Source organism: Sus scrofa, chromosome 4, assembly GCF_054392235.1.
Source record: "Sus scrofa isolate SSC_HxYL_T2T_F1_AM1 chromosome 4, Sscrofa_HxYL_maternal_Yorkshire_Landrace_v2.0, whole genome shotgun sequence".
Taxonomy (NCBI): domain Eukaryota; kingdom Metazoa; phylum Chordata; class Mammalia; order Artiodactyla; family Suidae; genus Sus; species Sus scrofa.
In genome coordinates this window covers 72,479,697-72,495,675 of record NC_139386.1, presented here as the reverse complement: position 1 = coordinate 72,495,675, position 15,979 = coordinate 72,479,697, and the positions used below count along the sequence as shown (strand labels likewise).

The following is a 15,979-nucleotide window of genomic DNA, read 5'->3' as shown; positions in this document are numbered from 1 at the left end:
AAAGGGTTTTAAAAAAAGTCTTTTATAGCAATTCCTTTTTCTCCCCATATATAGAAACCCATCTTTTATACTTTTTCATTCTTGCCATAATTTTCTCCCAGTCCCTATAGATACATAAACTGAATATATTAACTAATTCATTCTATGGCAAAAATAATATTGCTCATTGGAAGCACTGAATGAAGTATGGTAATTTCTTCACATTTAGGGCACTAAACAAAAATCTTCCTTTGGGGAAACTACTATATCTCCTGCTTCAATCAGGAGCCTCAGAATTACACAGAAAAGAGACTCTTTCCCCAAGTATTTTTATATAAAAGTAGGACATATAGAACAAATTGGGACTACACTAGCTCTCCTTATTCTATTATTATATAGTGTGTAATTACCAGCTGACACATTTCTCTTACCACTAAATGCATGATCTACATAAGAGCAGTGATTACATCTTTTTGTGTATACATCTCTGCACACCTAGCCTTAAGTTCAGAGCTGGGACACAGGGTTCAAGAAGTGTGTATATCACACAACAGGTTAAGTAGGAATTCAAAACAAGCAAAGGTTTATTTGCAAGGAAAAGACTGACACAAATTAAAACTCAGAAATCAAGAGATAAAATTTTCTAAATCCAGTTCAGTGAACATCTTTTTAAAAACACTAAGAACTAAAGATAAAAATCAAAATGTATATTTTATTAAATATAGGAAAATTCTAATAAATAAAAGGAGCATACTTACCACAATTTTAAGAGGTCCATATTTTTTCTCCTGAGCAGCAAGTGCATTCTTAAAAGGAGTAGGAGTTCTTGGTGTGGTTCCCAATATAGATCTTCTAATAGTAGGTGTTCTAAACCTATGCAATCATTCAGATATTTGTGTTATCATTAAAATTTGATTTCAGATGAGTTAAGGAAGGCAAAAAGGCATACACCAAATTTTTCTTGCATATACACAATCTTTATATAAACATTCCAAGACTATTTTAAAGTATGCCTGCCTAAACTAATACTTATTCCAATCAATCATCCTAAAATAGAAAAAAGACTAATGTAGGAAAAAAAGTACTAAAAAAGTGGTCAAAGTTTTACACTACATTTAGCTGGGTTTTGGTCTCCTGGGGATAAAATTTAAGGTTATGATATGTTAAAAATTCTAAGTCTCATATGGACAAGAAATTGTATTTCTTGAAATTATGCTTCCCATTTTCTCTAACACGACTATTTAATATCTACTTACCCTACATTTTCCTTTTGATCTTTGGGGGTTGTTTCTTTATGAAGAGGCGTTGTAATGAGAACTTTCTGCCCACAAATAGGAGTTGATGTGAATGAAGGATTTTCTATATTAATTTGTTCATTTCCAGGACATGTGTTGAAAAACTAAAAAGGGAAAAGAGTTTAAAGACAATTTCTAAAATTGTCAGAACCCTACAAAAATATTAAACTGATAATATTTCCAAATTACTTCTCCATTCCTTTTAGGAAAGGATCAACAATACCACATTTACATTCTACCCTATAGAAATTAAGCTCCATGAAAGCACAAATATTTGTTTTGTTCACCACTGCCTCCCCAACTCTTAGAAAAGTTTTAACACGTAGTAGGCATTCAAGAAAAAGCCATTCAACAGATATTCACAAGTTACAAAACAGGACAAGAAATTTTCCACACATTGTATCTTACCAAATAGGAATCTACAGAAACCATAAACAGCTGTAAGTTATGTACAACAGTGTAACTGAAAAAAACATGTTTTACTATTTTGTTAATAAATGATCTTAAGTGTTCCTTTCTATGAGAATATTTAGAACTCACAATATAATAATCTACTAATAAGAAATACAGTTGTCTGCCTATTTAGAACACAGCTCAGAACCTTTGAGGAACTAAAACTGGCATCACGGAGTCCATTTTCCAAATGATACAATTTATCCACTGGATCTTAACTTACATACAACTGTGAAATATTTATTGTTGTAGCCAACAGATTAGAAGCAGGGGTAGGAAAAAGTGGAAAGTGCTTTAAGGCTAGAGTGGATTCTAGCTTTACCACTTTTGGCTCCTAATACTGCAATATACTTAATCCTAAGATTAGCAATCAAACCCTCTTAAAACACTGCAGTGATGCCCATAAATCATAGGATAAAATCCAAACTCTTTGCTATGGGATATAAAGTCCTTATAATCATGCCTCACCTTCTCTGCCATTTTCCACCTTAGAATTTACTTTTCAACAAAAATTACAGGTGTGCAAAACTTCAAAAATAGAAAATTGCTAGTGTGCTCAAGCCCGGTTCACCTTCCTCAGAATACTTTGTAGATCTGAGGGTGAAGCTAGAGGACACACTACTTACATTACAGCCCATGTAAATGGCACTTTCTGAAGCACAAGGGGTGCAGTCTTCAGAGAACACAGTGTACTGACTGCCAGATCCTCATCTTACCAGCATCAAAATATACCTCCAATAGGAGTTCCTGGGGTGGCGCAGTGGAAGCGAATCTGACTAGTAACCATGAGGTTGCGGGTTCAATCCCTGACCTCGCTCAGTGGGTTAAGGATCCAGCATTGCCGAGAGCTATGATGTAGGTTGCAGACGTGGCTCTGATTCTGCGTTGCTGTGGCTGTGGTGTAGGCTGGTGGCAACAGCTCTGATTAGACCCCTAGCCTGGGAACCTCCATATGCTGAGGGTGCAGCCCTAAAAAGCAAAGCAAAGAAAAAAAAAAAACAAAATATACCTCCAATAATACCCCACCATCCTCCAAGTTTATCTCACCATTACTTTTTCTTCTTCTCCCATAAAAATTTTTAACCCCTGTCAAGACACTTTCAGCAAATATCAGCTTCATCTCTTTCTTACTAACTGACCTTGGACAAATTTCTTAACTTCTGAATTTCATTCTACCTACCTCCTAAGGTTTTTTGAAACAGGATTAACTGAGATACTATTAGAAAATTGTTCGGCACATAGCCTGAAACATAGTATAAAAGATATAGTTTGTCTCATTATAAACATCTGCTGCTCGGGGATAAAACTACAGGAGAGGGAGTTCCCACTGTGGCTCAGCAGGTTAAGAACTCAACACAGTGTCCATTAGGATGCAGGTTCGATCCCTGACCTTACTGAGTGGGTTAAGGATCCTGCATTGTTGTAAGCTGTGGTGTAGGTCACAGATTCAGATCTGGCATTGCTGTCCCTGTGATATAGGCCTGAGCTGCAGCTCCAATTCAACCCCTAGCCCAGGAACTTCCATATGCTGCAGGTACGACGACCTTAAAAAGAAAAAAAAAAAAAAAAAACACAAAAAAAAACTATGGGAGAAAGCAGGTAGCTTCTGACAAACCCAGATGATCTTCTTTCAAGAGACATGAAATTCTTACAGGGAACAGCTGTCTAAGGATATACACCTAATATCTGCTCAACAGTCAGGAAACTGGCTCAGCTTTGCCATAAGATTTTACCTTTCTGGGCCTGTTTCCTGATGAGTCCTATAAAGATGTGAAACTACATACATAAAACATCCCTTTTAGCTCTAAACATTGTTAAGATACCAAAATGCAACCACTACACTTTGAGACAGTTTTCTGATTTATCACAGCTCAACACTCTTATGTATACATTTAAACACATTATTCATTTTATCTGTTATCAAAGCAATGAACTACTAGTATAGATGTTAAATATCTAATCGAGCCCATCAACATTTAGAATCATAAACAAAAACAACACTACTACCTGTGAAGGAGAAAATGGTAGTGTTTTCACTGGTGTGTGTTTTAGTGCTGTATTACCGCCATCACTGGACGAGCCATCGCAAAGTTCACCACCTGGGGACTGGCCCACTCGCATTCTTCTCTTCTTTCTGAGGATAGTTGGTGGAGTGCTAAACTTGGCCACACTTGGGGATGTTAAAGGACCAGCCTCACTCTCTGCACCATTACAACTGTTTTTTTTCCCTTCCAGTACAAGACTGACATTAAATTGACATTCCATGGCTCCCTCATTGTGCTGAATTCGCATTAGTTTAACTGGAGTAGACTTGACAGGAGAAGCAGCAGCATCAGAAAGATCAAAGCTTGTAACATCACTCCATGCTACAGGATCCTGCAATAAATTAAATTCTTAACTAAAGTTATTAACGCTATAACTTAGTTAAATCTAATCTTGAACATAGGATCATGATTTCCAGATTTAATTAACTACTCATTTTTATCAGCAGAAGTAGGCTTTCCTTGGCTCATCTTTTTTTAAGCAAGGCCATTTGAGAGGACAGATTATGGTTTTACTACAAGTCCAATTTGGAACAGCCCAAAATAATATTTCATCCAATTCAGTGGCTGAGGCTTACTGCCAAAGTATTTTAAATAAAAGAAAAAAATTACTTTAAATTATTATACAAGAGTACAATTCATCATAAACTTTAGGAGTTCCTGGTGGCTCAGTGGGTTAAGGATCAGGCATTATCACGGTGGTCACTCCTGTTACAGCTGTGGCATGGGTTCGATCCCTAGCCTAGGAACTTCCGCATGCCACAGGCACAGTGAAAATCAAAAAACAAACACAAAAACCAAAAAAACTTCACATTCTGTTCCAACATCCAAAAACTTTACATTCTATTCTACACCTACATAATGACTTAGCAATACATATGGAACATGTTCAAAGTGGTCACACACTATAATCCAAAAATTCAATTTAACTTAAGGACGTAATAATGATTTTGCACAAAGTTTTAAATAATACATTCTTGGAGTTCCTGTCGTGGCTCAGTAGTATCCATGAGGACATGGGTTCGATCCCTGGCCTAGCTCAGTGGGTTAAGGACCCAGTGTTGCTGTGAGCTGTTGTAAAGGTCACAGATGCGGCTCGGATCCTGTTTTGCCATGGCTGTGGTATGGCTGTTTTGCCAGCAGCTGTAGCTCCAACTGGACCCCTAGCCTGGGAACCTCCATATTCCTCAGGTGTGGCCCTGAAAAGACAAAAAAAGAAAAATAATACATTCTTTAATTTGTCATACTGAAAAACGACACCACACAAATGTCCAATAATATTAGTGTGTTGGGTAAATAAATTTTGTTACATTCATGCGACAAAATACCATGAAGACATGAAAAATCAAGTTTTAAAACAAGGGATGGAGTTCCCGTCGTGGCTCAGTGATTAACGAATCCGACTAGGAACCATGAGGTTGTGGGTTCAATCCCTGGCCTTGCTCAGTGGGTTAAGGTTCCGGCATTGCCGTGCGCTGTGGTGTAGGTCACAGACATGGCTCAGATCCCGCACTGCTGTGGCTCTAGCGTAGGCTAGCGGCTACAGCTCCAATTCAACCCCTAGCCTGGGAACCTCCATATGCCGTGGGAGCGGCCCTAGAAATGGCAAAAAAAAAAAAAAAAAAAAACAAGTTAAGGGAGTTCCTTGGTGGTGCAGTGGATTAAGGATCCAGGATTTTCTCTGCTGTGGTTTGGGTTGCTGCTATGGTGCACAGGTTCAGTCCCTGGCCCCAGAACTTTTTTGTGCCACTGGAGCAGCCAAATAAATAAATAAATAAAAATGAAATGAGTTAAGAAAAAAGAGACATGTTCATGCTATAATGTGGGGAAAAAAATCACAAACATAATACATTAGTGTACATTTGGGTTTAAAAATATATGCATATATGTGTGTTATATATATATAGAAGACAGCCTGAAAGGAAATACCTCAAATTATTAACTCTAGGTTTACAGGGGATTTTAATTTTCTTCTTCACATTTTTCTCTAGTTTCTAACCTTAAAACACTTGTACAACTTGTCTAATAAATACATAAATATATATACATTTTTTTCCAGAAGACACTGCATAATATCAGAATGAAATTAAGCATGGCAGACATGATAATGTGTAACATAAAACTAGTCAGTGTCCATTAAACTGAGTTTTTGAAGATGAAACCACATAACTAAAATTGAGCTTTTGATAACCTCACCATTTCAAACTTACAGATTCAATAAGTTCTAGAGTCTCTGCAAATTCTGGGATGGTCTGTAGAGAGGACAGCACAGCATTTGCCTCTACGGCCAGGAACTTTGTGGGTGAGTTCTGCTGGGCAGACACGGTCTGATTTTCATCCATACTATAAAACTCACTCGTGTGCTCCTCGAGACTATTTAGAGTATGAGACGTATCGTCCATGAGGAAACTACCAGACCAGCTAGAAAAGCCTCCAGGTTGCTAAAAGTACAAAAGAAATTTGAACATTATTTGTCATTGCCAACCTAAGCAAAAATTAGGATTTTAAGAGTTTCTTTCTAGAACAACATACTTCACATTTCAGCTAAAAATATAGTAGCAAATATACTAGCTCTCTTCAAGAGTCATATAATTTTTTTCATTAAACCTCACTTTGACTATATTTCTTTCTTTCTTTTTTTTTTTTTTTTTTTTGCTTTTTAAGCCTGCACCTGTGGCATGTGGAAGTTCCCAGGCTAGGGGTCCAATCAGAACTGTAGCTGCTAGCCTACACCACAGCCACAGCAATGTGGGAGTCAAGCCTCATCTGCAACCTACATCACAGCTCACAGCAACACCGGATCCTTCACACAATGAGCGAGGCCAGGGATCAAACCCGTGTCTGCATTGATACTAGTCAGATTCATTTCTGCTGCGCCACAATGGGAACTCCCTCTTAAACTTTTTTTCACTCTATGAAGTCATGGTGAGATAAAACTACAACATAAGGTCCAGACTCCTACAATCTGGTCTTTCTCTACCTTTCAAACTTCATCTCCCAACACTCTCACTCACAAGCCCTCCTCCCAAGGAATACTGAATACCCAACTGTAGTACCTGAAGTTCCCTGGTGAGTTGGCATTTTACCCTAAAGTGCCTTTGCACATACTGCTGCTCCCTTTATCTAGACTGCTCAACCTACTGACCAGGGAAATCCTGGTACAGTTCAAATGTTGGAAAGGACTCCATCTGATTATAAACTTTTACCTGTTCCATTTATAATAATGTCCCATTCACCTACTTCATTGCCTGTCTTTCAAGACTGAGCTCAAATAAGACTTCTTCCAGGAATCTTCCCAACTACCTAGATCTTAATCTCCAATGAGCTCCCATAAAATTGTGTCTTATTTTATCACATGAGATCCTGTTTCTTATTTGTGTCCCCACTGCAGAGTAAATCCTTTGGATTCAGGGATTGTGTTGTTTTTCCTCATCTCTCTAGAGGTGTACACTGGGCAATTATCTTTTGAGCCTAGTTTCCTAGTGCCTCCTAATGGAAAAACAAGAGAGACCTTTTTTGCAAAGCAAAGGAAACCATAAAAAAAAAAAAAAAAAAAGACAACTTACAGAATGGGAGAAAACAGTTTCAAATGATGCAACTGACAAGGACCTAATAATCTCTAAAATACACAAACAACTTATACAACTCACAAGCAAAAAAGCTAACAACCCAACTGAAAAATGGGCAAAAGACCTGAATTGACATTTCTCCAAAAAAGATATACACGTGGCCAACAAGCACATGAAAAAATGCTCAACATCACTGATTATTAGAGAAATGCAAATCAAAACTACCGTGAGGTACCACCTCACACCAGTCAGAATGGCCTTCATTAAAAAGTCCACAAATAACGAATGCTGGAGAGGGTGTGGAGAAAAAGGAATCGGAATCCTCCTGCACTGTCAGTGGGGAATGTAAACTGGTACAACCACTATGGAAAACAGTATGGAGGTACCTCAGAAAACTAAACATAGAACTACCATATGACCCAGTAATCCCCCTCTTGAACATATACCCAGACAAAACTTTCCTTGAAATAGACACATGCACCCACATATTCATTGCAGCACTATTCACAATAGCCAAGACATGGAAACAACCTAAATGTTTACTGACAGATGAATGGATTAAGAAGATGTGGTATATACACACAATGGAATACTACTCAGCTGTAAAAATAAAGTAATGCCATTTGCAGCAATGTGGATGGAACTAGAGACTCTCATACTAAGTGAAGTAAGAAAGAGAAAGACAAATAGATTATGATATCATTTATATCTAGAATCTAATATATGGCACAAATGAACCTTTCCACAGAGAAGAAACTCATGGACTTGGAGAACAGACTTGTGGTTGCTAAGGGAGAGCGGGAGGGAGTGGGATTGATTGGGAATCTGGGGTTAAATAAATGCAAACTATTGCATTTGGAATGGATAAGCAACGAGGTCCTGCTGTATAGCACTGGGAACTATAGTCATTTATGATGGAACATGATGGAGGATAATATGAGAAAAAGAATGTATATATGTATGTGTGACTGGGTTACTTTGCTGTACAGTAGAAAATTGACAGAACACAGTAATCCAACTATAATGGAAAAAATAAAAATCATTAAAAAAAAAAGAGACCCTGAAGAGCCATGAATAAGAAATAAAATACATAATTTGAAAACTGTTTGCTGTATAGCACAGGGAACTATATCAGTCACTTGCAATGGAACATGATGGATAATATATAATATATATATGTGTATATATATATATATATCACTGGGTCATTTTGCAGTACATCGGAAATTGACAGAACATTGTAAATCAACTATAATTATTATTATTATTTTTTTTTTTTTGGTCTTTTTAGGGCAGAACCTGTGGCATATGGAGATTCCCAGGCTAGGGGTCTAATTGAAAGTATAGCCGTCGGCCTATGCCAGCGCCACAGCAATGCCAGATCCAAGCCTCGTTTGCAACTTACACCACAGCAATGCCAGATTCTTAACCCACTGAGCAAGGCCAGGGGTGGAACCCGCAACCTCATGGTTCATAGTCAGATTCGTTTCGTTGCACCACAACAGGAACTACCTAAATCGACCATAATTTAAAGAATTTTTAAAAACTGTCAAGAGTAGTAATTCTCATCATAAGGAAAAAAACTTTTTTTCCTTCTTTTCTTGTTCTTTTTTTGGTACCTATATGAGATAATGGATGTTCACTAAACTTATTGTGGTAATCACTTCACAATATATGTAAGTAAAATCATTATGCTCTACACTTTAAACTTATATGGTGCTACAAGTTAATTGTATATCAAAAAACTTAGAAAAAACAACACAAAAAGAGGATGTAACACAACTTTCTGAAGCAAAAATATTCTGCACCTGAAGCTGCTCAATACAGGTACCACTAGCCACACGAGCAACAAAAATGTGGCTACTGCAAGGGCTGAGCTGAATTTTTTAATTTCAAATGAAATGTAGCTAGTAGCTACCATATCTTAGACAGCACATTGCTCAGTCCATAGGAGGCGCTCAATAAATGGTACCCATTACTTTTAAAACAAAAAATCATTTGTTGTGTAGCACAGGGAACTATATCCAGTCTCTTGGGATAGACCATGATGGAAAATAATACAAGAAAGGGGATGTATATATATATGTATGACTGAATCACTTTGCTGTACAGCAGAAATTGGCACAACACTGTAAATCAACTATACTTTAATAAAAATAAATAAATAAAAGTCACTAGAATGTGCTAGATATTCACAATAGCAAAAATGTTAAGTTTCAAGTTAAGTAAGGTAGAAAGGCATGTTTTCAACATTGTTGCAAATAAACAAGTTTTACCTGTTCTAAAATCTCTTACATATAAAGAAAGTAAAGCAATTTTATTTCACTAGTATAGCCACCTTCCCCAGAGTTTATAATCACTTTCTGGAAATAACTTCCAAACCATATGCATTTCAACTCAGTTTGCAGGCAGGAAAAAAATTTGCAGAGAGGTTACTAGGCCCATGGGCAAAACCATGGATTTGCAATCATACCCCCTTGATTCTTCATCCCTAGCAACAAACCACCTACTTTGCAGAGTTAATATAACGCATCTACAATAGTGGAACATAACGAATGTGGTAAAATGGCAATATTATTATCATGTAATTGTTTAGAATACTACTTGTTATATGCGTATGGAGTCTATTACACTAGGTGTGGCAATTTCCTTCTGGAATCTCTAACCTCTTTATTTAACCAGATCTTTATAAGAGTGGATTTTTTTTTTTTTTTTTTTTTTTTTTTGGTCTTTTTAGGGCTGCACCCGTGGCATATGGAGGTTCTCAGGATAGAGGTCAAATCGCAGCTGTAGCCACTGGCCTATGTGACACCAGATCCGAGCTGCATCTGTGACCTACACCACAACTCAGGGCAATGCTGGATCCTTAACCCACTGAGTGAGGCCAGAGATAGAACCTGTGTCCTCATGGATGCTAGTCAGGTTTGTTAACCCCTGAGCCATGATAGGAACTCCATAAGAGTGGAATTTTAGACAGAAAGTTCTACAAAAAATTAATAACTTTCTCCCTTTTAATGCAAAATGGTGATTCTTTTTAGCTAATTACATTTTACTGTTAAATTAAAAATGATAGACTATTACCAACAAATTTACAAATATACTTAGACACAGATATATTATCTACAAATGTGGACTCTCTACCAGGACTGTTTACTTGCAGCTTCTTAATAAAATTGAAATTAACTTAAAATAAGGGCATTTCAGATCTCCCGTTTGCCCATGGTTTTTGCAGTTTCGAAACAAAAGTTAATTTTCCCATGTTGTATCTACTGCATATCTACTACAACTAAAAAATATAATTTTTATTAATACTCTCTGAAGTGGTATAAAGACATCACCAGTTGCCTCATAATACTATTTCAAGATCAAAGGTTATTCTATTTAGTAATTCTGTATTAGTTCCCAGTCACTCTAAATATACTGTCCCCTCATTCAGCCCCAAAGAAAAACATTTTCCTAAATGTAAAAAGTCTCAGGATATTAAACTGTTTAAACTTTCATTTAAATATAAACTTTTTTCCTCTTAATCCATCTAGAACAGCCTGTTTAACTTAGCTAGAATCATTACCATTTACCCTGATTTAATACTCCTAGTTGTTCTCATCAAACGAATCTCAGACAACAGTTTTCGTATCTGGTAACCAAAACTCTATATCCATAGAAAAATTTCTTGGGAGTTCCCATTGTGGCTCAGTGGTAGGGAACCCAACTAGTATGCATGAGGATGCGGGTTCGATTCCTCACCTTGCTCAGTGGGTTAAGGACCCAGCGTTGCCTTGAGCTGTGGTGTATGTTGCAGACACAGCTTGGATCATGGTACCTGGCAGCTGCAGCTCCGATTTGACCTCTAGCCTGGAAACTTCCATATGTATGGGTGCAGCCCTAAAAAGACCAAAAAAAGAGAAAAAGAAAAATAAAAAAAAAGATTTCTTTAGAGAGACCAATTTAGAGAGCATAAAATCTAAATGCTTCATTTTCCTATATTTTTAATATTACTTTTTCCAATTTATTGAATTTATATTCTAAATATAGTAAATAGGAAAAAATTTTCAAAGCGAATAAAATACATATATATATATATATATATATATATATATTTTTTTTTTTTTTTTTTTTTTTTTTGCTTTTTAGGGCTGCACCCGTGGCATGTAGAAATTCCCAGGCTAGGGGTCGAATTGGAGCTGCATCTGCAACCTACACCACAGCTCCTGGCAATGCTGGATCCCCTACCCACTGAGCGAGGCCAGGGACCGAACCTGAATCCTCATGGATTCTAGTCAGATTCTTTTCCACTGCGCCACGAAGGGAACTCCAATAACAATAATTTTGAAGCATGTAACTCTCTACACATCTATTCAATTCCTTGTTTTTTAAACTTTTTTTTTCTATTAAGGCCATTATTACATAGAATAACTAAAATAAAACCAAAGCCTACTCTAAACCACACATTTTCACATATGTACATATTGAAAACTATACCTTAAATTTGCTTGATATTTATGACTCAAGAAGCATCTTAATTCAGAACACTGTAAAATATGTTCAAAAGAGATGCATATCAAAAACAGGCAACCTCTGAAGTTCCCCTGTGGCATAGCTGTTAAGGATCCTGCACTGCCACAGCTGTGGAACAGATCACAACTGCAGTACAGATTAGATCCACATACCTCCGGTACAGCCAAAACAACAACAACAACAAAAACAGGCAATCTCAAAGCTGCAAATTAGAAAAACTATTTTTAGTCCCTATTAAAACCCAAAGTCACACTGAATATGATATCTACTTGTTGGCATACAAAAATGAGTGCCAATGAAAAATATAAAAGCATATAAAGCATATAAAAGATGCTAACAACAAAATCTAAACACTTGAGCTTATTTCTTACTGATGGAACTCGCTTTCTTCTAACTTCATTCTCAGCTGACATAAGAAGCAATTCAAGTTCCTTTATTTTTTTTTCCTTATCAGGATCTTCATCAATAAAGGGTTGCTAAACAAGAAATAAAAGAGAAAAAACAGGCTACTTACAAAATTGCTTTATTATTACGATGATGACTGTTACAATTTTTATTTTCTTCTTTGCAACATAAAATCTATTTTCTCTAATAAAGTTTACTACTACTAAATACCAAATACTCAGTATCACAATCCCTTTGGTATCTAAAGAGGTGCTGGCAAATATTTTCAATTTAACAGAAAAGACCTGGGAAATTTAAATGCATTTAAAATTTAAATTATATCATCTATATGCATTTAAAAATTCAAATTGTGGAATTCCCGTCATGGCTCAGTGGTTAACGAATCCGACTAGGAACCATGAGGTTGCGGGTTCGATCCCTGGCCTTGCTCAGTGGGTTAGGATCCAGCATTGCCATGAGCTGTGGTGTAGGCTGCAGACGCGGCTCGGATCCCTCGTTGCTGTGGCTCTGGCATAGGCTGGCAGCTACAGCTCCAATTAGACCCCTAGCCTGGGAACCTCCATATGCTGCAAAGCGGCCCTAGAAATGGCAAAAAAAAAAAAAAATTCAAATTGTATCATCTATATTAATTTAAAACCTTATGTGTGGAGTCTATTTTAATATATTGAATCTGAATACACATATTCTATCCAATTTAGCAAAAACATGTCCATTCATAACATGAATGCTCTAGGTCAGAAGGATGAAATAACCACCTTACCAGGTGGTGTCAGGAACTACCCAACATTTGCACAGTTTATATTTCTCAAACCCACTTACAAACTTTCTCCTTTAATGCTTGTAATACTCAAAGTAAATAGGTCAGACAGCATTGTTTTGCCCTAGTTTTATAGATGAGTCACTATTAGATTTTGAAAATGTTTGAAAGTGTTTCGTTTGGGTTTGTTTTTTTTTTAATTTTGTGAATAAGAAATTACCTGAATAAAGGCAGAAGTCTGAACATGTTCTACACAATTGCCTTCAGGCGACACATACTGATAGCCTGGGATCTAAAAAGTAATAAAAACATTAATAGCATACATATAACACCATATAAATTTTTTTTAAATCTGAGGCAAAACACAAAAGGTAAACAAAATATCAACATTAAAAACTCATTATCTCCAGAGTTCCCACTGTGGCTGAGTGGTAACAAACCTGACTAGTATTCATGAGGATGTGCATTCAATTCCTACCCTCGCTCAGTAGGTTAAGTATTTGGCGTTGCTGTGAGCTGTGGTGTAGGTTGCAGATGCAGCTCGGATCTTGTGTTGCTGTGGCTGTGGTGTAGGCTGGTGGCTGCAGCTCCCATCTGATCCCTAGCCTGGGAACTTAATATATGTTGCAGGTGCAGCCCTAACAAGTGCTAAATACCAAATACTCAGTATCACAATCTCTTTGGTATCTAAAGCAGTGCTGGCAAATATTTTCAATTTAACAGAAGAGACCTTGGAAATTTAAATTCATTAAAATTAAAAAAAGAAAAAAGGCAGTAACTCAGGAAAGACCTCTTTTCTCCTGAATGAATAGGAGAATTACTTGGCCTAGATCTATGAGTTAACTATTATCTACAATATCCACCAAATATTTTTTTAGATCTACTCTTGAAGGATTGCTCTACATCCAGAAGAAGACAAAGTAATTGTGTCCCTATCCTTTATCCTTCAGAGGAAGGAGCTGATCCTTATGGAGCACTCATGAAGGTGGAGACTAAAGTAAGTGTTCAATATTCATACCTCCTACTCCTACCACCACCCCCAAGCCAATCTCTGTAAAGAAAGATATGAAAACAGAGGCTGTTTCTATTACTTGTCTTAGAAAAAAACAATCACTCACATACTTTTTTTTTTTTTTTTTTTTGTCTTTTTGACATTTTCTTGGGTCACTCCCACAGCATATGGAGGTTCCCAGGCTAGGGGTCAAATCGGAGCTGTAGCTGCCAGCCTACGCCAGAGCCACAGCAACACGGGATCCGAGCCGTGTCTGCAACCTACACCACAGCTCAAAGCAACGCCGGATCCTTAACCCACTGAGCAAGGCCAGGGATTGAACCCACAACCTCATGGTTCCTAGTCGGATTCGTTAACCACCGCACCACGATGGGAACTCCTCACATACTTTTTAATACTCTGACAATAGATGAAAAACTATTGTTTCTTTTCTAAAGCATCTGCAATAAAATTTTTGAAGTTGCATGCAAATTTACTGTGCAGTGCTGGAGAGAAATATGAAAGTATTTTTAAAACATTAAAATCTAATAACTATAAATATGAAATTGTCTATTTTCCATAATGGACTACCTAAATCACTACCCACTGCAGAATCATTATATGTAACTTCTAACATAGAACTTTTCACACTTGACTAGCATGAGTTATTGCTCAACTTCCAGTGAATGAAAAAATTTTCTTTTGCAAACTTTTCTTTTAAATCTGTGACAGTATTTCAAACCAATCTATTCTTTTCTTTTGAGTCAAAATTAGAATGATCTTTCTAGCAGTTTAAATGAATTGAACTAAGAATACACAAATCTTTCAAGAATTATTAAAAGTAAGGTAAATATTCTTCAAGTAAAAGAAATATCCTTAATTTCCATTACATTTTCATTGAGAATGTTAAACACTCTATGGGCCCCAAATAATTTAAAAATTATCTTCTTACGAGTTAAAAAAATAAATTTAAATGATAGCCTTTCTAAGAGAGCAGCAGAATGTTTCAGTTTATGCTGCTGAAATCTAGGACTAAAGAAAAATGTAAAGAAACAGACAATAAAAATCTTAAGGCACTGAATATCAGCAGATAACTACACTATCTTCATGGTTTCCTACTTACAAATTAAGATGTTACTACTTTTTTAAGTGGGTCTTTTAAAATTATGTCTAGTGAGTTAAGCGCCAGCATTGCTGTGGCTGTAACATAGGCTGGCAGTTGAAGTTCCGATTCGACTCTTAACCTGGAACCTTCCATATGCCACAGGTGTAGCACCCCCACAAATAAATAAAGTCTAAAAAAATAATGTCCATTTAGTGTAATAAAATCAAATGACGCATACTAAACATAGATTGTTAACACCTAGCCAAATTTTATCTTTCGGTAGATACTATTAAGTCTGGACTTAATTGCTACATTTTATGTGACAAGAACCAAGAACTGCTTAACAGGAAAAATGGCATGACAGACAAGCAGCAGAAAAATGTAAAACAAATCTTATGAAAACTCCTAAACTAATTTCTTGCAGGTGGGAAAATGCATTCATCGTAAGGAAAAAAGAGCTTGACCTATGATGAACATGGTTAATTTCCAATGAGCCTGTCTGAACAAAGCCTGAAGTCAGTCAAGTTATGAGGGAAAAGCAAATTTGAATGCCATAAAAGAACCAATTATCAGAGTTCCCTAGTGGCCTAGTGGTTAAGTATTCAGCATTAACACTGCTGTGGCTCAGGTTCAATCCCTGGCCTGAGACTTTCCACATGCCACTGGCATGGCCAGGAAAAAAGAAAAAAAAAAAAAAGAATCAATTATTTACCACCCTGCCCAAAATGGTAACTTGAATGATTTGACTATTTTCTCCTTTAAAATGTTTTATATATACTTACCTCTTAGAGATAAGTAATACTACAATCAGACAATTTTTTTTAAAAAAAGAAACTACAATAGATATTAAAGCACAAATGACCATTAG

At 36.5% G+C, this 15,979-nt stretch overlaps 1 protein-coding gene across 4 annotated transcripts in view; it reads right to left on the bottom strand.

Annotated features, from left to right (window-relative positions):
• MYBL1 (MYB proto-oncogene like 1) overlaps nucleotides 1–15,979 on the bottom strand; it is a 39,443-nt gene that overhangs the window by 5,079 nt on the left and 18,385 nt on the right. For 2 of the 4 annotated variants that reach the window (XM_085022264.1, XM_085022265.1), the window contains exons 7-12: nucleotides 13,236–13,307; nucleotides 12,225–12,329; nucleotides 5,980–6,210; nucleotides 3,732–4,103; nucleotides 1,236–1,378; nucleotides 738–852 (exon numbers count right to left, since the gene is read on the bottom strand). In XM_085022264.1, coding sequence (XP_084878390.1) covers nucleotides 738–852; nucleotides 1,236–1,378; nucleotides 3,732–4,103; nucleotides 5,980–6,210; nucleotides 12,225–12,329; nucleotides 13,236–13,307 — 1,038 coding nt within the window. The remainder of the gene's footprint in view (nucleotides 1–737; nucleotides 853–1,235; nucleotides 1,379–3,731; nucleotides 4,104–5,979; nucleotides 6,211–12,224; nucleotides 12,330–13,235; nucleotides 13,308–15,979) is intronic. The other 2 variants (XM_021089286.2, XM_021089287.2) reach the window with 1 other exon arrangement.